General features: G+C 41.4%; 1 protein-coding gene across 1 annotated transcript; it reads right to left on the reverse strand.

Moving 5' to 3' along the window:
* Positions 1–1244: 1244 nt before the first annotated feature.
* LOC146620405 (protein TANC1-like) lies at positions 1245–17924 on the reverse strand. Its single transcript, XM_085369824.1, has 7 exons — positions 17918–17924; positions 16982–17308; positions 8286–8408; positions 5592–5873; positions 5146–5300; positions 1633–1864; positions 1245–1522 (listed from the first exon to the last, which is right to left on the reverse strand). Exons 1-7 carry the CDS (start codon positions 17922–17924, stop codon positions 1338–1340), a joined length of 1311 nt encoding a protein of 436 aa, XP_085225950.1. The 3' UTR covers positions 1245–1337.
* Positions 17925–19810: the final 1886 nt, after the last annotated feature.

The following is a 19810-nucleotide window of genomic DNA, read 5'->3' on the forward strand; positions in this document are numbered from 1 at the left end:
TTTACAGTGTTTTATGGATTGGGAAACAGGGCCAGTGTGAACTGTAAGTGCAGGAGGACTGTTGGCTACAACCGGCATACTTTTTTTTTCTGCACTATAAGCCGCACTTAAAATCCTTTAATTTTCTCAAAAATCGACAGCGTTGATGCTTTATCAGGTGTAACTATTAAGTTCAACATCCAAGCATCCATGAAAACAAAATTTATTAAATTTAACGGAGTTAGAAGTTAGCTCACTAGTTCCACCTAAACATGATATACATGACTAAGAGATTTCTGAAAAAATTTAAATGTACAGCTCTGCCGTCCCTTTCGACATAAATGAAGACAGAAAACTAAACAGCAGTGACATTTATAGGGTTACTGAAGCTTGGCTAGCTGGTATAAAATGATATGCTAGCGACACAGCTATGTTAGCATAACATAAACACAGTGAAGCTAGAGGATGAAGGCTAACTTTTTTTCACTCATAAAAGTTAATGTGAGGGTTCCCGAGGGTTAGGGACAAATGCAATCGCATGGCGGGATGCTGTAAACGGACCAAACTTCAATCAGGAGAACAACTGAGGTAATCCATCCACAATACAAAGGTTAGTCATTAATATGCTGCAACAACATGGGAATAGAGCAGCTGCAAGAGAATTCAGCATTTATGAATCAATGTGGATTGGAGGAAGCAAGAAAAATGAGTTGACTTATCTGACTGTTTTGTTTCGCTTAATGCGCCTTATAATCCGGTGCGCCTTATGGTCCGAAAAATACAGTATATTAAGTAAGTGAAAACTAGCACTAATAACATTAAAATATATTAAAAGGTAAGACTGTAAAAGCACTTAGTTAAAGATGCTTAGTTAAACCAGCCTGTGCAAATTTCATTCAATTTGTATAAAAAAATATAACAACAGAAGTCTTGAGTGTTCAAACTTTTTGATAAGCTTCAGCTCAGAGCGCTTGGAAAGCAGATAGTAGAGGATAAGAGCAGACACGAAACTGGTAATTAAGTTAAGAATCAAGCCCTTAACAGCTTGCCTGTATCCAGTACTTCACTCAACAGTGTAACAGCCAAACTGCACCTGTGTGAGTTCATTGTGGGAAGCGAGTCTCTGAGTGTGTGAGAGAAGCAGCTGCAGCAACAGAAGAGTGAATGCCATTAGCAGTAGTTACTTTAATCAGCCGTAAAGTTTGCGGATAAGCAGAGTAGTTACCGAGAGGGAAGAAAGAGTGATAAACTTTTTAAAACTAAAACTCATCACCAGTATAATGTGACATCTGTAATTCTGACTCGAGGTGATTATAACAGTGAATATTTTGTCATCTGAGTGAACTCAGAGCCATGCTTTATAAGTTCTTTCTTACCACCAAGTTGATTCGAACAGTGACAACCAGTTTTAGCCAGGAGGGGAACTTGGCAATGATTTTTGTGATGAAGGATGCAATGGTGTCTCCATAGTCTGGTTTGTGGAACTCCGCTTCATTCAGCCCGTCTATTAAGATTATGTAATCTTCCTCTGGAATCCTTCGCTCTGCAAAGACATTTACAAATAAACTAAATATTAAAATACTATGAAATGAGATTAGTGGTCTCATACACGATGAAAATGAAATAGTGCAATATACAACTACAGTGTTTTACCTTTCCGAAGGTTGGCCAACGGTTCCAGGACTCCTCTCCGGAAAGCAGCCATGGGGTATTGGACACAGGAGCGCAGACTGAGCATGCTCTGGAGGTGGGGCTCTTTCAGCAACAGCTCCCGGTACGCACTCAGTTGATGAGCTCTGCACAGAAGGGCTGCGATGCTGTGCACAAATTCTGGGACCAAGCAAGTGTACGTGTTATCTGCCTGGCAATAATGATAAGCCACCACCTGGAAGACAAAAGGAACGAGAACAAACGCGAGTGAAGCCATTGCTTTTTGAGAATCAGGAAGAATTAAAAATATGATTCACTGACTGATGGGTACATTTGATAACTTTAAAGCGTTTACAAACACCAACATCTCTGGTGACTGAAAAACTACCATGACAAAGTAAGTAAGTGAGGCTTTTGATACCAACAAGCCTCCATAAAACTACATATTATCTCTACAATGTCAAAGACATGATTTTATCCTTTCATTATTTCACACAGAAGGGATGATGAAGAGATTGGGCAACGGATGAAAAGCTATAAAAAGAAGTGAGTAGATCCCAGGTGGATATCTAAAGGTAGAATCTTCTGTACCTGAGCAGGTTTCCGCAGCATTCAAAGGAGGTCTGATTTAAAAGGAAAATGTAGGGACAGAGGTGGAGAAGAAGGAAGATGACTGTACTAATTACAGTCCAACCTGGAGGAGCTGACACACTTCCAGGCCCACAGGAGGAGGAGCAGGTGATCGGTTCCTCTGACGGCTCAACCTCAGCTGTTGCTGTTTAGTTCTCCACAGAAAACCGATGACCAGCTTCTAGAAAAATGACTAAAGCCTCAAGATATGAGACTTTTTTTTTTAACATTTAGCATCAATAAATGTTTTGGACCCAAACTTCTCCCCACAGCACAGATCTAAATGCATATTTATGGTTCTTTCTTTTTCAAATAATAACATATAACTCACATGCCAATAAAGGCACAATTAAAGCTAGCGCAAATTAGAAAAGAGGGAGGTAAGATTTTAAAAATTATAGCTGAACTCCCTGGATGTATATAACCCATCTTTAGTAAGGAAAACATGTGACATCCAGTCAGAAGATGGACCAACTGAAACAATAACACAACCACTGATTCACATCTTCTCCAGAAACTGTCAAAAATCACGACCACCAGAATTTTTCTCTGATGTTATGCTTTACCCTAAAAGCAGCAAACGTCTGAGAGAAGTCCGAACACTCCTTTCTGTCATTTTTGCGTCACGCGTTTTTTGAGCTTCATCACAAATGTGACATAACAAAGAGGGAAACTGATATATTGAATGCCTATTATTGTACAAAGTCAAGTAACCTGCTGTGTGCATGAACACAACTCTTAATAAGCCCCCTACTGCAGTGATGATTTAATTTAGCATACAAGTCACGCAGACTACCGCCTCATCAATGAGCAATACGAATCTCGACACACGATGATGCAAGGCTCTGCAGTCAAACCTCGGTAGCTCATCTGCTGGCAAAACAATAAATGCATTTTCAGAAATGTTACCTAAAGGCACGTCTCGATAATAAGAATAAAGCAGAAAGGGTAGTAGCCTCAGTGCTCCTGTTATGAGACCACTTTTAAATCAATGATTAAAAAAGCACTGGCAGAATCTGACAGAAGCTGCTCAGCGTTGCATCACACATCACAGGAACAGAGCCCCTGTGAAGGCGCCTATTGGAAACACTTTTCACCATAATTGGCTCAAGAGATACTGCTTGAGTTTCACAGACATTTACATGAAGCTCACTGCATTACCCTAGCTGTCTGGTGCATGAACTGTCCCCTTTGACAGGGTCACTAATTAGGAGGCCTCCCTGACAGGATAAGAGTATTAAATTCTAAAGGTGTTAGAAGGACAACAGGTTGTAATCAGTACCATTAAACGCAGCAGAATCAGTAGGAGACGTCACATCCACTGAGAAAGTCCTTCACAAAGCTGCCACCTATTAAATTACCTTACAACCTACCATCACAGCACTATTCAAACTCAACTGACTACAACAGTGGATCACAAATCTTCTCTGAATCCCGGTGGCCCCCAATCATCTTTATTAGACCTGCTACAAGGCAATAGCAGTGCCAAAGTCATCAAATGGTGCTTTTAGCAAGCAGTATTTCCAAAATGTAGTGAACGTGCACCTGCTATGTGACTGAACCCTCAGCAACACAAGAAGAGGTGGTGCGAGTAAAGATGCGGGAGTGAAAAATCGACAGAGAAATTTCAGTGGAAACAGAGCGAACAATTCCAAAACTAAAATAAAAGAGTCATAGGCAAAAACCGCACACTGCTTAGTCGGCGTGCATCGAGAGAGGAACATTTTAAAGTGAAACATCGAGGACTTGTCTGTCCACTTCACAAGTCTGAAAGAGAAAGATGTGCAGAAATATGCTCAGTGTCTGGTATGCATGTTTGGGGGGGGGGGTTTCGGTCACAGACAAGTGGTTAACAATGTTACTGACGGTGTGGGGGAGTAACAGAACACATGTAAAGCTGTTACCGTGCAGTACTTTATATCTTGTGAAAAATGTTGACAAGCTTATACAAGAAAACACTTAATCTTCTGCTCAACAGCGCTGACACGTAAACTTCCCAGAGAGGCAGTATTTAGACTTTATTTTGCGATCCTTGTAACGCCAGAAAAATCAACAGATGGAATATTCATCTGTCAAAAAAGTAAGCACTGTCCTCAGTAGTCAGTGTTGCTCCGCTTCATGGAATTTTGAGGATCCTTATCATGTTCAAACATCCCAGTTCAACACGTGAACAGGCGGCCTTACAATATATTTAAGCACCTATTTGAAGTTGACACAGGAACGGATACCAACCAGTAATTAAGCAGTAGTAGTGCCATACATGTCGGTATAACTGATAGCCGCCTAGATAAATGGTGTTGCTATTTGAAACGTGTGTTGATGTTTGTAAATTCCTAAATGACGTCTAATATTGATGAAGCTGGCTCTGTTTGACGTTGGTGTGTGTTTACATTCTGTGCTCTCAGGTCATGGCTGACAGGGCTCGCTGTGGGTTGTTGCTCCCTGAGGAGGTTCTAATCACTGACTAGTAAACTGCAACCTACCCTTATTGTTATGTATAATTTTATGCATCATTCAACAGAATATATCACAATTATCTGTGGTCACTATTAAAGAGGAGTTTTCAGAAGTCAGACTGAAGCTGTTGTAGAAGTACTTGGTAAAACCTGAGATGCTTTTTGGTCGATTTTCCTTCTTTTTCTTTTTCCTTTTTTTTTTTTTTTTTTTTTTTAAAAAGAAAGGAAGAAACAACAAATCCATCCATCAAAAACAAAAAATAATCTACTCACTGTTGAAAATTGTTAAAATTACTTTTTTTGATCCAGTGCACACACCAAACATTTTTTCCCTGAGTAAACACCACCATAACTAGTGCAATCTTTTTTCAGCTTCTTTGATTCCTGCTTCTTTGTTACTGTGAGCTCTCTTAGATGTTGAAAGGCGCACCTTTGCAGCCAGGCGTTTGACAGCCTCCTCCCTGTGCCGCTGCATCTCGGGAGTTCCTGGGCAACTGCTGGTCCTCAGTGTGTTGGCAGCACTGGATGGTGGAGTGGGCTGTGGAGGCTGGCTGAGAGGAAGTTCTGTGCTTTGTCCTGGGCCAGCTGGAAGACATGCACATGGTCACCAATATATAAAGTTATTACATTAATATAAACTAACATCTCTCTATATATGTATATGCTAGCATTAATAACATTAGTTGTGTGTGAGGGCATTCTTTTGTAAGGTAAATGTAATATTAGTCAACTTGATTTTATATTGCCAATGAATATATAATTACTTCCCTCCCACACTTTGCAAGCTAATGTTGAAATGAAATTATAATAACATTAGCTAAACACGAGCAGTTAATGTAGTGCTCACATCCAAAGGCAAATACTAAAACTAATTACTTTTCGGGGAGGCGCTGGGACTGTTGGAGGCGATCTGACGCATGCGTCCTCCATGGCAGCTCAGCGCCACAAGTCGGGAGATGATGGCCGTCTTCCCATACCCCACGCTGCCCACCACCACAGCACCGTGGTTCTCTGTGGACTCGCCGGCCTTCAGGACATCTTCCAGATGCTGAAAGAGCCAATCTCGGCCCACAAACACAGAATCTGTGGTGATGCTGGGAACCTCGAACAGCAAAGGTTTGAGCATGATGTCCACGGGTTTGTAGGGAGCAAAACGCGCTGAAGGAAACGGGAAAAGAAATGAAACAGATTAAAATTGTTTACACTACTTCTATTTTTTTCCCCCATGTCTCCGGGAAGTTAACAAATGATTACTTCTTTTAAATGCTGGAAACTTTACTGTAATAAATCGTTTTCCGTTGCAGTTAACCTACAAACATGCTTTGAGCATCTCCCGCATTCTTCTTCCCAGAAGGAGCCACATACATGAAAAACCCTGAACACTGTAGAGGATACATTTTCAATTAAGTGGAATCAGAGTGAAGACCTGAAAGAGGACTCTTATCTGGTCTACTTCAGCACTAATTAGATCTCATAACACTTGTTAACTAACATCACTAAATGACTGCTACCTTTAGTGCTAATGCACCTTTCAACATTACAACTATCACTGCTGTTAGCTGCTAGTGTTTTCACCTTGCGAGTTTGCCTGTGTTCACAAAAGCCTATTGTAATTGGAGGGGCAGTTGAGAGTGTTTATATTGGCAGGTGTAGGTCTGTTTATGTTTCTAGTGCCCTACAATGAAACCAAAAAGCGAACGAGCTGGTTCTGAGACACTTGAAATGATCACCACCTTCTACTATACCAGCAAAATAAGTACAGTGTTTGAAAAACTCTAACTTGAGCAAAAGGAGTATCGACGGGAACTAGAAAAAGAGTTATCTTTTATTAACCTCTCTTTATTGGATCCCCTTAGATTTCAAATCCATCTTCTTGAATATAAAGCCCCTAATGACCATGACTTGCTTTTTCAGTATCCTAAGCCGGAATGACAAGCAGAGGCTAAAGCTGCTTCGCTCCTGTGGAACCAGCTGGCTGTTTAGGGTTGGGAGCCAAACCCAATCTCTAATTTTAAGATTAGCCTCAAAACCTTTCATAGATTTATAGTTAAAGCTCACTCAGCTAACGTCTGAATCACCCCTTACTTATTATGCTGCGACAGGCCTTTGCTTTCAGGAGGCCTCACATGGTGCACCGACATCCTCACCTCTTCTCCATTTCATTGTTCATGCATGTCAGTTTGTGTATTCTCTCTCCCACAGTTGAAGCTTTTCTCCTTCTCATCTTTTTTCCCCCCTTTCTTTTCACTCTCCTCTCATGGCAATCAAACGAGTGCTGCTCATCCCGAGTCTAGTTCTGTCGGAGGGTTCGCCCAGTCAAAAAGGAAGTCACTAAATGTTGCTCAAATCAGAACTGTAAGGTCCTCAGCGTACTAGGTTGAGTTTCCTAAGATGGCACATGTTGGGATTTTTGCAATATATGAATACAACTGCAATGAACTGCACTGAAATGTTGACCTACTGTTGCAAAATTTAGGTAAAGGTGGTGCCATCACACCCAAATCTGAAAAACAAATACCATAAATCATATAGATAGGGCTGGATCAGCTGACCCTGAATCCTCCCTTAAGTATGCTGCAATAGGTGTAGGCTGCTGGGGGATTCCCATGATGCATTGAATATTTCTTCTTCAGTCACCTTTCTCCCTCAAGATGTGTTAATAGACCTCTCTGCACTGAATCATACTTGTTATTAATCTCTGGCTCTCTTCAACAGCATGTATGTTATCCTGTCTTCCTTCTCTCTCTCCAACCGGTTGCTACAGATGGCCGCCCCTCCCTGAGCCTGGTTCTGCCAGAGGTTTGTTCCTGATAAAAGGGAGTTTTTCCTTCCCACTATTTCCAAAGTGCTTGCTCATAGAGGGTCATATGATTGTTGGGTTTTCATCTGTATGCGTTATTGTAGGGTCTACCTTACAGTACAAAGTGCCTTGATGCGACTGTTGTTGTGATTTGGCGCTGCATAAATAATACTGAATTGAGTTGAACTGAATCTCCCATAAAATTTATAGAAAAGAATCCAATTGTTTAAGATTGTTGCGTATGTACGAATTCATGTAGAAAAAACCTGCTCAGAACCACTGACCATATGCTTATGTATCAGCTTCATGTTTGAGACTGAGTGAAAATGAAAGAGGACATTTTCAAAAGGAAGACTAAATAGTCTGAGTATATATCCAGTGATGACTTATTCAGTAATTCATGTTCCCATGAAATATTTAATCTGCAGGATCTCTCAGAGGATTCAAAACACATAACCAAGATAAAAGTTAGCTGGGAAAAAAGGCATGATTTAAAAGCCAAAAAAAGGCTTTTGAGGATAATGTTAATACCCATAAGTGCTGCATTGTTTACATTGCAGTGTTCAAGTATTTGCACAGTTTTGTTGTTGGCTCTGCACTCAGACGTGGTACTTTGGAAACTTCAGAACTACCGTTGGCTGCCTATTAACTTCAGGGTTTTTCAGAGTCATACCACATAACATTATCCTATGTACTGCGATATTTTACATGTTTATTTTACAAATATCTCCCCTGAGTGCCTACAGCAGTAGTATGAATAGCCCAGTCACCTTTAGCGTCCTGAGGGGGCCTTCCTCCTGTATTATGCCAGGGTAGGCGAATGGATGTCCGGAGGGGGGTATTGCGCTGTTCATCAAGAAAGCTCAGGTCTTCAAGCTTTGTGGAACTGGTGGCTGTAGACAAGAGAGAAGACATACACACACACACACAAAGAGTGAAGCTGACAGTCTAGTACCTCCCGAGTACATTTGTCATCACAACTATAAAGAGAAAGACAGAAACACACACTAGAGTAAAACCTTGTGGCACTTATGCCATGTCTGAGGGTGGATGAGTGAGGAAAGAACAAAGCCAGTGCGCTCTGACATTTGCAGGGGCAGTGTGAGCAGCTACCAGCATATACTGTGGCAGGAAGAATAGCAGTATTCTAAAGTCAAGAGCAATATGCACCGATTCTCTTTGATTTGAGCTGACAGCTGGACACGATATAGCAATGAGAGGTCCATCCCCACAAGCACGCCTGCTAGGCTGTACGGAGAGGGCAGATTACCTTTACCTTTCATAAAACTACAACGAGTTATAGAAATGCTTCACCGCGGGTTTGGCACTCATCACTGTCAATCTACAGGACGCACAGGTGTAATCTCAGGACTTTTGTGTACTACAAACTACAATATCTGTAAGTCATTTGACGTGAAATGAAATAATAAAATTAATTAAAACCAGATCACAACTTGAGTTGTTATGGAGTTCAAATCTACTGAGATTTCATTAGGATTTAGCTTCATTTTGAAGCAGAGAGAGAACAAGTCTCAAAGCAGGCAATGATTTCCATCCCCAAACACAGGATATCTCCTGAAACTACTAGTCTACAGATTAAAACCACTTGATGAGCCAGTGATTACAACTCAGCTTTTAATTTGAAGTCTAAGACACGGTCTGTTAACATAATAAAAATGTGCATTAGTGCGGCGAGGCCTCTCCTCCAACTGCTGCTCGTTTTTCAACTATGCTATCGCCGTTGCGATCCACGCTCTCCTGGGCTTAGTGAAGAGCAGAATCAAAGCCTCTCTTCTTCTTCTTTATCAATATCAGCTGGGAAAGACTGTCACTAACGCTCACTTCACTCCCTCACTCGGTCGCTAACTTACTCTCCGGAATGTCCCGCTAATTAAAACCGGTCTGCTGGCAAAGGGAACTGAGGAAGCTGCCATCAACGCAACTTTGACTGGAACAGGAGAAGGGCCTGATGTTACTTTTACTGCAGTGCATTGTGCATACACAAACATCTACACTGGATAAAGCTTAAGGAATTGCAAACAAAGAGAAAAGAAAACAATAAAAGCAAACGCGCATGACCTGGAAGACCTTTTGCTGTAAAGCAAATGCCACTTTTCATCAGCTACAACTACTTACATCTAAGACCAAAGCAAGGAAGGATGGTGGGAATTCTCAAAGCCCTCTCTATCTCCCCAGTGACGAGATACTTGGGCAGGCATACAGTCAAGTAGGCAGGGTGTAAACTCACAGCTAAATCTCTGGAGAGTGTTCCCAGTGGACGAGGGCACAAAAGCGATTCCTCCACCCCGGTGCTCCCATGCCGGCACTCTGGGAGCCGAGCCGAGTGCTTGGCTGCTTCCTCTCTAGTGTTCAGTCAGTCACAGCACCCACAGCATTAGGCACTTGCTAAATGAACGCGCTGCCTTCCAACAGAGCATCACCCTCTCTACAATTTTAACACGTATGCGTACATCATCTCTGTCCACATGCTGCACGTACACACACACACATAAATAACTCGGTATGCAAGCAGCAGAGGGGGAAATTGAGAATATTAGAGGAAATATAAACGGAAAACCAAGAGATTCACTTCGCAGTGGTTGATTAAAGTTTGTTATCCAACGGCTGCAGTATTAATCAACAATCCAGACTGCACAGAGATGGGGTTAAAAGAGGGGAATGTGGAAAAAAATGAAGGCGAAAAAGCAGCAGACTCATAAATGAGTGCAACAAAGAGTATCACGTGGATTTTGTGGGAGGTATGGACAAGACTCAAAAGAGAATAAAGAGAAAAATCAGCTTTATGCAACAAATCGCCACTAAATCCTCATGCTGACATAGGAGGGCCGCAAGATGTCAGTCTATTTTCCCCCCTTCCTTCTTTGTTTTGCATGGAATAAAAGAAATAGCACAGTAGAGCTTTATTCAACAGACACGTAATACCGAATTTGACTTGCTAAAGGAGCTGCATAGCTGCATAGACTCCTTGATTCACGTCCGTGGCAGACAGCGCACCCAGCACCATAACTACATTTCTCTTTTGTTGAGTCGTTATCAACATTTTTTCCCAAGGCCAAGATTTCCCACACGATTCCTCCTCATCCCTCAAATCCTCCCCTTCATTTCTTCTCCTCTTTTTACTCCCGAGTTCCCTCCTATTCTTCCTCACCTCTACTCATTGATAAAACATACATATGATACCTTGAAGTCTGCACTTGCAGTCACTTTGAAGCTGCACAAATGTGTCAAGACTGTATTCTGATGAAAATGGGATTCTTTTTTCCTCGGGCAGATCTGCCCTTTGAAAACCCCCTGTTCTGTGTTTCCCATGACAGAACAGAGAAGAGGACTGAGCTCCTTTGCTCTAACCACCCCCACCCTCCCTCCCCAACTTGACTCCCTCTCGCCTCCTTACAAGGTGAATCTACTAAAGAGGAGAAGGGAGTCAAATACTCCCTTCACATATCTTCCTGTTTTTATAGTAGCCAGTTACACTTTACCCATTTTGTGATTTTGTATGAATAAATCAGTTCTTGGCTGTTCTCGGCTTATAGCCAATGCAAATACCCATTTTCCTTTTATTTGGTTTGATTTTGCTGGTATAAACACGCCTTAATAGCTTTTCATGACGAACGTTTGAACATTCAGACACAAATGAGAAAATCTGATCCCTCATATCGATAAACGTTGTTTTATTTGCAAAGAGGCTGATATCAGCACGCACTGATGTTTGGTCCATTTGTCTGCCTATTACTCCTAAGACCCGAACTCTTCCACGGCATGCATTTTTAATTTCTCTTTGATATTTGGTCACATTGGGGCCCGATGAATGTAAAAACAAAGAATTACCAGATTTTCTTTTTAACCTTATTTTTGTTTTTTTTGAAAAATAAGAGCCACATATGAGGATATTAGTTTAAAATTTTGAGAGAACAGTAGCAGTATAATGTCCTCATAAGTGGATATCAGGCCCTTGTAGAGCAGAATTGAGTATTTTGGTCTAAATAACCCAAAATGTGATGTGGTAAATATTAAGGGATAATTATTATTGTAATAATTGCATAGCCTTATGCTAAGATCAACAACATTTACTTTAAAAAAAACAAACCACCACTGTAACTGCTCCATAAGCTATTTCATATATATAAATGCCTCTGTGGTTAGCTAACGCTCTGTTCCTTTTAAGATTGGGCATTTGATAAGCCCTAATCTGTCAATGGAGTGCCGAGCACAATTTTAAAAGGGGCTTTCAAACGGATTGATCTGTAACAGATTTTATTTTTCTCCTGCTGTGACAGCTGGACCAAACAATTCTCTGAAAAAAGGGCACGTTAGAAGATGTCTCTGTGACCTTTTCATGCTCGAGAAAATGAATGGGCTTTCTTTCCTCTTTTTGTTTTCATTTTAAACTCTGCACTAAACAGATCAATATATACATGAAGCCAGAAGCAGAAGTGACTCCCGTGTCTACCTGGAGACATCGCACACACTGTTGGCATGTCTTTAAACATGATCACACAGCCTAAAACAATACAATAGACCACATGGTCTCAGAAACTACCGGGAAAGACAGCAAATGAGAGCAAATGAGATAAATCAGTGTGAGATTATTAAATTTAAGGGCTACGCCACTTTATGAGTTTGTAATTACTGTGTGACCTTTGCAAACATCTTTAAATCATAGGTTGTATTTATGTGGAAAAGGTTAAGATGATTTTAGTCGTTCTAATAAAACACAAAAGCATTCAGATGTTACCTCATCAGTGTTTTAGTAGACAAACAACATATCCTCGAATTTGCCTGTCAGCAGTCCACAGTCTTGGCTCCGTTATCATTCGTGAAGAGAGCCCGGCGCACGAGCTTTGCCAGAGGAATGTATGACTTTGGAGTACAAGCGAGCAATGAGTGCGCCATACCTGACTTTGTCTCAAACTACAAAGCTCTGCTGAATAGCTAAACACCACACAAGCATTGTAGCACCATTCCTCCGCCACGGTGACCCTCACTCAAATCTCCCTGTCTGAGAAACCCAACCACAAGCAGCTCAGGCTAAGATTTCAAAACCATGGAATTCCAGTGGCCAACACTAATATGGCCCTTTGACTCTGTAAGCCTTTATAGAGGAAAAAAGAAAAAAGCTCAACTCCAATTACTCAAAATTAGGATTCTTATAAACTGAGTATATCACCTCAGAGAGGAGGTGAAATTCCATCAACAACTCTAGTTTATACAGAAGATCTTACAATAGAGGCGACAGATAGATGTAAATAGTGGATTGCAAATAATAAAACAAAGAAAACACCAGAGCATAGAGTTAATTTACAAGTGCTTATTACTAATCCTGATGCTGAAATTTGACATCAAGTTTAATTTACCACAGCACTGCTTTTTGGTTTGATGGAACTATTTGGGGGAAACAGGGCAGACTGGCTTCACTTTCACAGAAACTGATATAGAGAAGTTCACAAAGCACCTGGAAGCCCGGGAAAAAGCTGTTCCCATTTATTTCAGGCTCTTAGTGCATCTTACACCCAATGCACCTGCCACGTTTGTTAGATTTAATGAACAGCTGTTGTAAACATGATTACACGTAGATTATTTCACGTATTAGATCTTTAAATGCAATATTTCGATGCCAGATGAAAATCAGTAACAATTTTAACAACCTTTTAAATCTGCCTCAGCAGCAGTTTCCTTTAGGAGGTGGACAGTAATATACAATCCCTAATATAAAGCTCTGCTAAAGACAAATCTAAATGAATTCATGTTGTTCTTGTAACATTTGTGCAATTTGTCACAGGACATGTTGGCACCAAAAAGTGGCGCTCCCACCAAAACCTAGGGACACCCACGCTACATGCAACATCAAGGCAGTGCAAACGACAGTTCTCAGCAATATGCAGACATTCCTTCTACATAATTACGGAGACTTCAAGAGGCCCAGCAATGCATCTGTTGATCGGCATCAGACAGATGGCCAAAATACACTCTGACACTAAGAAAGTGTGACCTTTGTCCAACAACAAGCCATTTTACAAACAACTGTCTGGTGAGTCTTGATTTCTGCTGTGACACTTGAATGCTTAAGGTGAGAATTTAGCTTAAACAACACGAAAGCATTGATCCATTCTTGGTGGTGTTTCTCTGCACTTTTTAGCCTGTTAGTACCAACTGAACATGGTTTTAAATGCCACAGGCCACCTGGGTATTGTTGCTAACCATGTCGATCCCTTGTGTCCAAAGTGTACTCATCTTCTGTCTATAAAAACGAGTTTACAGTACTCACTCTACCTCCACAGTCACCAGATCTCAATCCAATAGAGCACCTTTGGGATGTAGTGAAACAGGAGATTCACATCATGGATGAGCAGCAACTATATCATGCCATAATTTCAATCACTCTGAGGAATGTTTCCAGCACCTTGTCTTTTTGGTGGAGATAAGATAAGAGAGATAAGATAAGATAGAACTTTATTAATCCCTCGGGTGGGTTCCTCTGGGAAATTCCACTTCCAAAAAAAGCACAGCAACGACCGAAGTTACAGTTACAGAACTGTTATATATATATATATATATATATACACACACACACACATATAAATACAGAGACAAATATAAATAAAATATACAAAGGGGATAAATAGAATAAATAGGAATAAAAAATAAAAATACAAGTGAATTGCACATTTCAAGTATTGAGTCTATTGCACTGTTGACTATTTACAAAAAGTATTGCACAAGGTATTGTACAGTGAGGTGCAGAGGCACTACAGCTTAGTTGTTGATAATCATAAGATAAAATTAAAAACTAATAGCAATACTGTAGCATGAAGCAATTATGCCCTAAATGAACTCATGATTATTTGTTTGCTTCTGCCTTTAATCTCTGTGCTCCTATTTAATATCTATCAATAAAATAAAGAGAAATTTATAGATTAACCAGACAGCTCATTATCTCAGATGCTGTTTCACAAACACAGGACAAACAATAGTCACCAAGGTTCTGGCACAGAATGAATGCACTAATGATGAATACATATTATGTTTCGCCGTGGTAGCTTCTTTTCTCTCATTGCTTCTTTAGACTCGTTACTTTTTGGGGGTTTTTACCGAATACAATTTCCTTGAACAGAAGTGCCGTCTCTGCTATGCTGTGACCCCAAGAAAGATTTTACACTGTGTGACGAAACCCTGGGAGAGAGCATCAAGGACGCGATGAGACAACTTCATTTATGGCCTGAACCAATCTAAGGTGCGTGTTCTGCCGGTCTCAGAGGGCAACACTGCATAACTATGACATCAGCCCATAAACTCTGGGAGGACAGACAGACACAAGCACACCGGTGCTCACACGCAAACCAACACACATAAACAGCCAAACATTTTCTGGTCTGTTAAGCTTTATGAGCCACTGTGCGCCTGGACCGTCCAGGTTTATGTCACACACAATAATGATGAGATGTAAAAATGGTACGGACTCTTGGAACAATAGAATCATCAGGGAACAACACATCCAACTGTGGGCTGCAGAAAATATCAAAGCAGTGGCCACTGTGTAAAATACATGCGCAAGCTATGAGCTATGGTATGCAAGGAAATATCAGTACCGTGAGCCTACCATGTACTACTCCTTACTTCTTCTATAGCTTGTCCTCATCCCATCTTACTCCATTACTGCCTTCACAAGTTAAATTGCTTACCTGCTTCTAATTGTAAGGGCCTAGAGTGGACATTACACAGTTGCATTTCTCTGGTATGTTGAATAGGAACTGGGACTAGATTTTATCAAAGAGAGAAAACAGTCTAGAAGTAGACACACGGGAACTGTTACTATATTTCATCAAGAATAAACCCAAGGGAGGCAGGAGTCAAGTATCTGAACTTCAAAACATTGGCAGCTGCTACATACAGACTAAAGAGGTAAAGCAAAACAACATATTCAAGGAAGATTCTAGAGGAAAAAGTCTCATGAGGTCTTTTAAACTTTGAGTCGTCTCTGTCTAGGCCAGGTGTTTGACCTGAGTCACTCATGTTTTTATGCTTCTTTTCACAGCTCAGCCCAGGTTGCCCCTGCTGTGATTTTCCCTCACTGGCAGAATTGTCTGCTTTCAAAATTCAATGTAACAAACATTTCATCTGTGCTCTAAACTGTTTGTCTTTTCTTCTCTTTCTGTTTGCTCCTTTGAGTTGGACTCTAATGTAGTCTCACTCTTTTGTTTCTACAGCCTTACAGTTAACATACCACTCTGGTCCGTCAACGTTTATTCAAGTGTACATTCATTCTATCAACAAGCATGGGCAGCCCTGCTAATTATGGAGTAAAATCATTAGCATAAGCTTGCATTAACATTTGAGCCATAAAATATACTCCTGATTAGTTCAAGATTCACTTACGTGTCAAAATACAGATGCACCGAGTCTATGTCCATGCGGAACATGTACATGGCGGTGCAGGCAAATAGTCGCAATCAAACTTATAGCTACATGCTAATATGTTGCTAGTGTGAAGTATGTCAGGGAAAGCTGGGTATAATTCTTTGTGCCTCTTTGCAATAGCAGAGCACTTTATTTTCAACTAAGTGTGAGAAGATCTTGCAACTTACTGCAGCTTGAGGGAAAGTTTGATCATGTCTTTTGTAATAAAAAATAATATTTTGCATTTGAAAGGTAATTTTTGGGGGGGGGTCCTGCGCATCTCTAGTCAAACCTGTCCAGGGCGTACCCCACTAGGATAAACTGCAGGCAACGCCTCCAACCCTGAATGGGATAAGGAGTAAAGAAGGGAGGTGGGTGAGTGAGTGGATGATAAAAGCTGTACATGACTCATACTGTCAGCTTAGCTACAAACTGCATTTAGGCAAAATTATATATAGGAAAATGCTAAACGTACTGCTGTTTGATTCACCAAAAATAGGCCGAGGTCAAAAGCAATAAGGTATGAGGAGACCTGGGAATAGTATGGGTGAAAAGACATAAGGGAAAAGGGGGTGAAGGGGGAAATATCAACAACTGTGACAGCTGTGTGGATATGGTAAGCTGAACCACAACAGGGAGGCTCCAGGGCAGGAATGCAGAACAGATCAGCCAGACCGGAGCGTGTGCTTAGGTTTGACATGGCGAGGCAGTGGCGAGCCACACCACACAGCAGCTGTCTAATCCCAAACTTCTGCCTTGATACTCCTGTTCTGAAAAGCACAGTCCGTTCTTTGAACTATTGACTTCTTATTTCTTCTAAACCTACTACAGATGCTCTCACTCTTCGGTGTCTATCACTCGCTTGGATTAAACTGACATGCCACATGTCAGCCTCTGGCACGCCACATGTCAGCCTCTGGCACAGGTCGTATCTCACGGTTACGATCTTGACAGGCAACACAATGCAGTCACAGATGAAAAGTATACAGAGCATTTCCTGTATACTTCTTGAGCTCCAGATGTCAAGACCTCAAAAACCAAGGAGTCTTACCTGCTACAGAGTTTGGCCTCGGCATCATGAGGGAAGCTGATGTCTGTGGCGGGTACGCAATGGGTCCCTCAGGTGAGTGACTTGGAGGGTGTGGTGGCCCTGGAGCACCCGCAGATATGTTAGGGTGCTGCTGGTCTGTCCTGGATGGGGTGTCTGCAGGTGTTGCTGTGGCACTGCTGGAGTCTTCTTCGGCCACAGGAGAGCAGGTGTCCGCCCGCACGCTCTGTGCCAGGCCATGGCGACCGCTGCCTCTTAGGCTGCCATCTTTACTCCACTCCAGGCTGGAGCCGCTGCGGTCATCATTCTCTGAAGAACTAGTGATGGTGGCTGAGAGCAGATTTAAATTTAAAAAAAAAAAAAAAAAAGAGAGAGAGAGAGAGAGAGAGAGAGAGAGAGAGAGAGAGAGAGAGAGAAGGGATTTTCAGCAAGTGAGGGAGGTGAAATGAGGGGAAGAGGCACAAGATATATCTGAGTAATGGTCTTTATGTGCGATGAACATTTATCCGTCTTAATCTCTAGTGAGACACCGAGCTGTAATGGAACTTTCAGCTTTGAGTGGCTTGGTGGTTTTGCTGATTGCCCTATCAACAGTTCTCAGAAGCTCATTTTATATTTACAGCGATCGTCTTCCTATACTCGTGAAACTCGGAAAGTAATATTGCACAGATTTATAGAACGTAATGTATTGTTATTGTTAAGAATCAGCGTTTGAATGATTTGGAATCATCCAGTGCAAACAGCAACTGCAACTGCAACAACTAGTCGGAGGGGAAAATGCAAAAGAGCAGGAATAACAATATAAAACCAAACATGGACATTTTTTTTTTACCCCTTCAGTTTAGACAGGTGTCTCTTCTAGAAGAAGAACTCCTTTAATCTCCCCTCGAGCCAACACAGCGACCTACCACAATCTTAAACGCAAAGGAAAGGACTAACTCTCCATGATGACAGGCAGCTGGATACAGGAACATCAGCACTGTTAGTGGACTGGAGCCGGCCAGCCAGCTGGCCATGTTTGCATCACACACTACTAATCTGGATTTCATAATGGCGCAGCACGTTGCATCACCACTAATATTAATACAACAAACACATCTTGGACCCTGTGATTCCTGCGCTGGTTTCCTGGGCAAACATGAAGTCCTCTCATGGCAGCAGTCACGATAAACCCTGCTCGGACCACGGCATTAAAAGTCATCGTGATCTGACTGGCTAAACTACAGGACCTTGCTAAGAAGAATATGTAATTATTTATTCAAGCTTAGTGAAAATTTGAATTTTTATTTTATAAACAACTACATGCAGTCAAGTCCAGGCCCCTCGTGAAGGACCTTCTGAGGGAGCTGTTTTGTAAATGTTAAGACATTGCAAAGTCTCACTAATTCCATCAAGGAGCTTTTAATGCAAAACAAAGCCAAATTAATGTGCTTCTGAAATCAGAGTCAAAGTGAAACTTCAAAGAACAGAGAACATTAATCACAGGCATCAGTCTGACTTGTGGACGCACTGTGACTTTGTTCTTTCTTTTCCTTCCTGCACAATTTTATTAAGGAGTGTGGGTGGGATGTTGTAGACCAGTGGTACTTTACACCCCCTTCCCAAAAACACTCCACCCGCCCACTCAAGTACATAGCAGACTAGCATGCCATAGTCACCGATGTAACAATTTAATTTAACATCACTCTGCTGCAGATTTAAAAGCCCTCTGCTGCAGATACAGCTCAAGAATCTGCTGTTAGCAGTGAAGCAGCCAGTCAGTCACAGCTTCAAAGGATAGCTAAACACAGCTAATTAGACTCGAAAATTACATGCACATGGCATTTCATAGTTTGTAATGGGTGTACAATAAAGGGGTCGTAGAATTAGGGATCAAGAAAGGAAAACAAGCTGACCATAGTTATAGCACATGCTGCATTTCTGCAAAACTGTGTTCTGTCCGTTTCAAAGTTCAGGTGTTTGATAGTTGCTCATAACGTCTTCATTACTGACAGATTTTGATGCACAACTAGTGTTACTTTCTGCATGTCTGTGTGGGTCTGTGGGTTTGAGCAGCTAATGCACCCTCCCAGCAATCTGTCTGTGACCACAGCAAAGAGCTGAGAGAGACGGAGGCACCGATTTCCATTAAGAACTGGGTTTTATGCAGCATGACTTTACTTCATACCAGCTCGTTTCGCTAACTTTCCTGAAACCTGCTTACTGAAGTTAACAACCACACTTGCAGAGATGGCATTCTCTCACAAAACTCATTTTGAGTTAACTAAAGTAACGTAATTGCGTGCAACTGACAGCAACACATTTGGCACCAGTGCACATCTTATCCTGGGTGGTGTCAAAGCTGCAAGCTGGAAGATACTATATCGCAGCTTACATAAATTATTCAGCACGTTAGCAATGATATTGCTTTGGGGGGCAGAATGACTGAATCATGGTAATCATTTATGTCAACTCTGGAGTATTGGAAATCCAAATTGTTGTGTTGGATCTTGCTTTGGCATGCATTGCTTTCTCCTGCATAACTATAATTTTCATCAGCAAGTCCGATATTCTTATTAGTTCAAGAATATCAGACAAATATAAGGGCAAGGGAAAAGTTTAAAATCTGGCACCCTGTCCTCTAGTCTAGGAGTGCAGTCAGGGAAAAAAAAAAAAAAAAAGGGGGGGGGGGGGGGGGGGGGTTCAACAGTGGATAAATACAGCATCATAGAGTTACAATTTGCTATTCATTCCTCACTCAGAATGGAATCCCAGCATTTTTATAGGCACTGGAGGCTTTGTGAGTAGAAACGGCAGTTGAATTAATGCATCAATAGACTATGCCATCTTCCT

The sequence above is a fragment of the Diplotaxodon limnothrissa genome, linkage group LG13, assembly GCF_057381915.1.
Source record: "Diplotaxodon limnothrissa isolate DT_005_m linkage group LG13, D_limnothrissa_male_GT1.1, whole genome shotgun sequence".
NCBI classification, from domain to species: Eukaryota; Metazoa; Chordata; class Actinopteri; order Cichliformes; family Cichlidae; genus Diplotaxodon; species Diplotaxodon limnothrissa.

Excerpts from the sequence above, each read along its gene's own strand:
- LOC146620405 (XM_085369824.1), bottom strand. Across the intron at positions 8,409-16,981 it reads GAGGCCAAACTCTGTAGCAG|CCACCAGTTCCACAAAGCTT; the intron begins GTAAGACTCCTT and ends TCTTGTCTACAG. Across the intron at positions 1,523-1,632 it reads GTTGGCCAACCTTCGGAAAG|AGCGAAGGATTCCAGAGGAA; the intron begins GTAAAACACTGT and ends ATGTCTTTGCAG.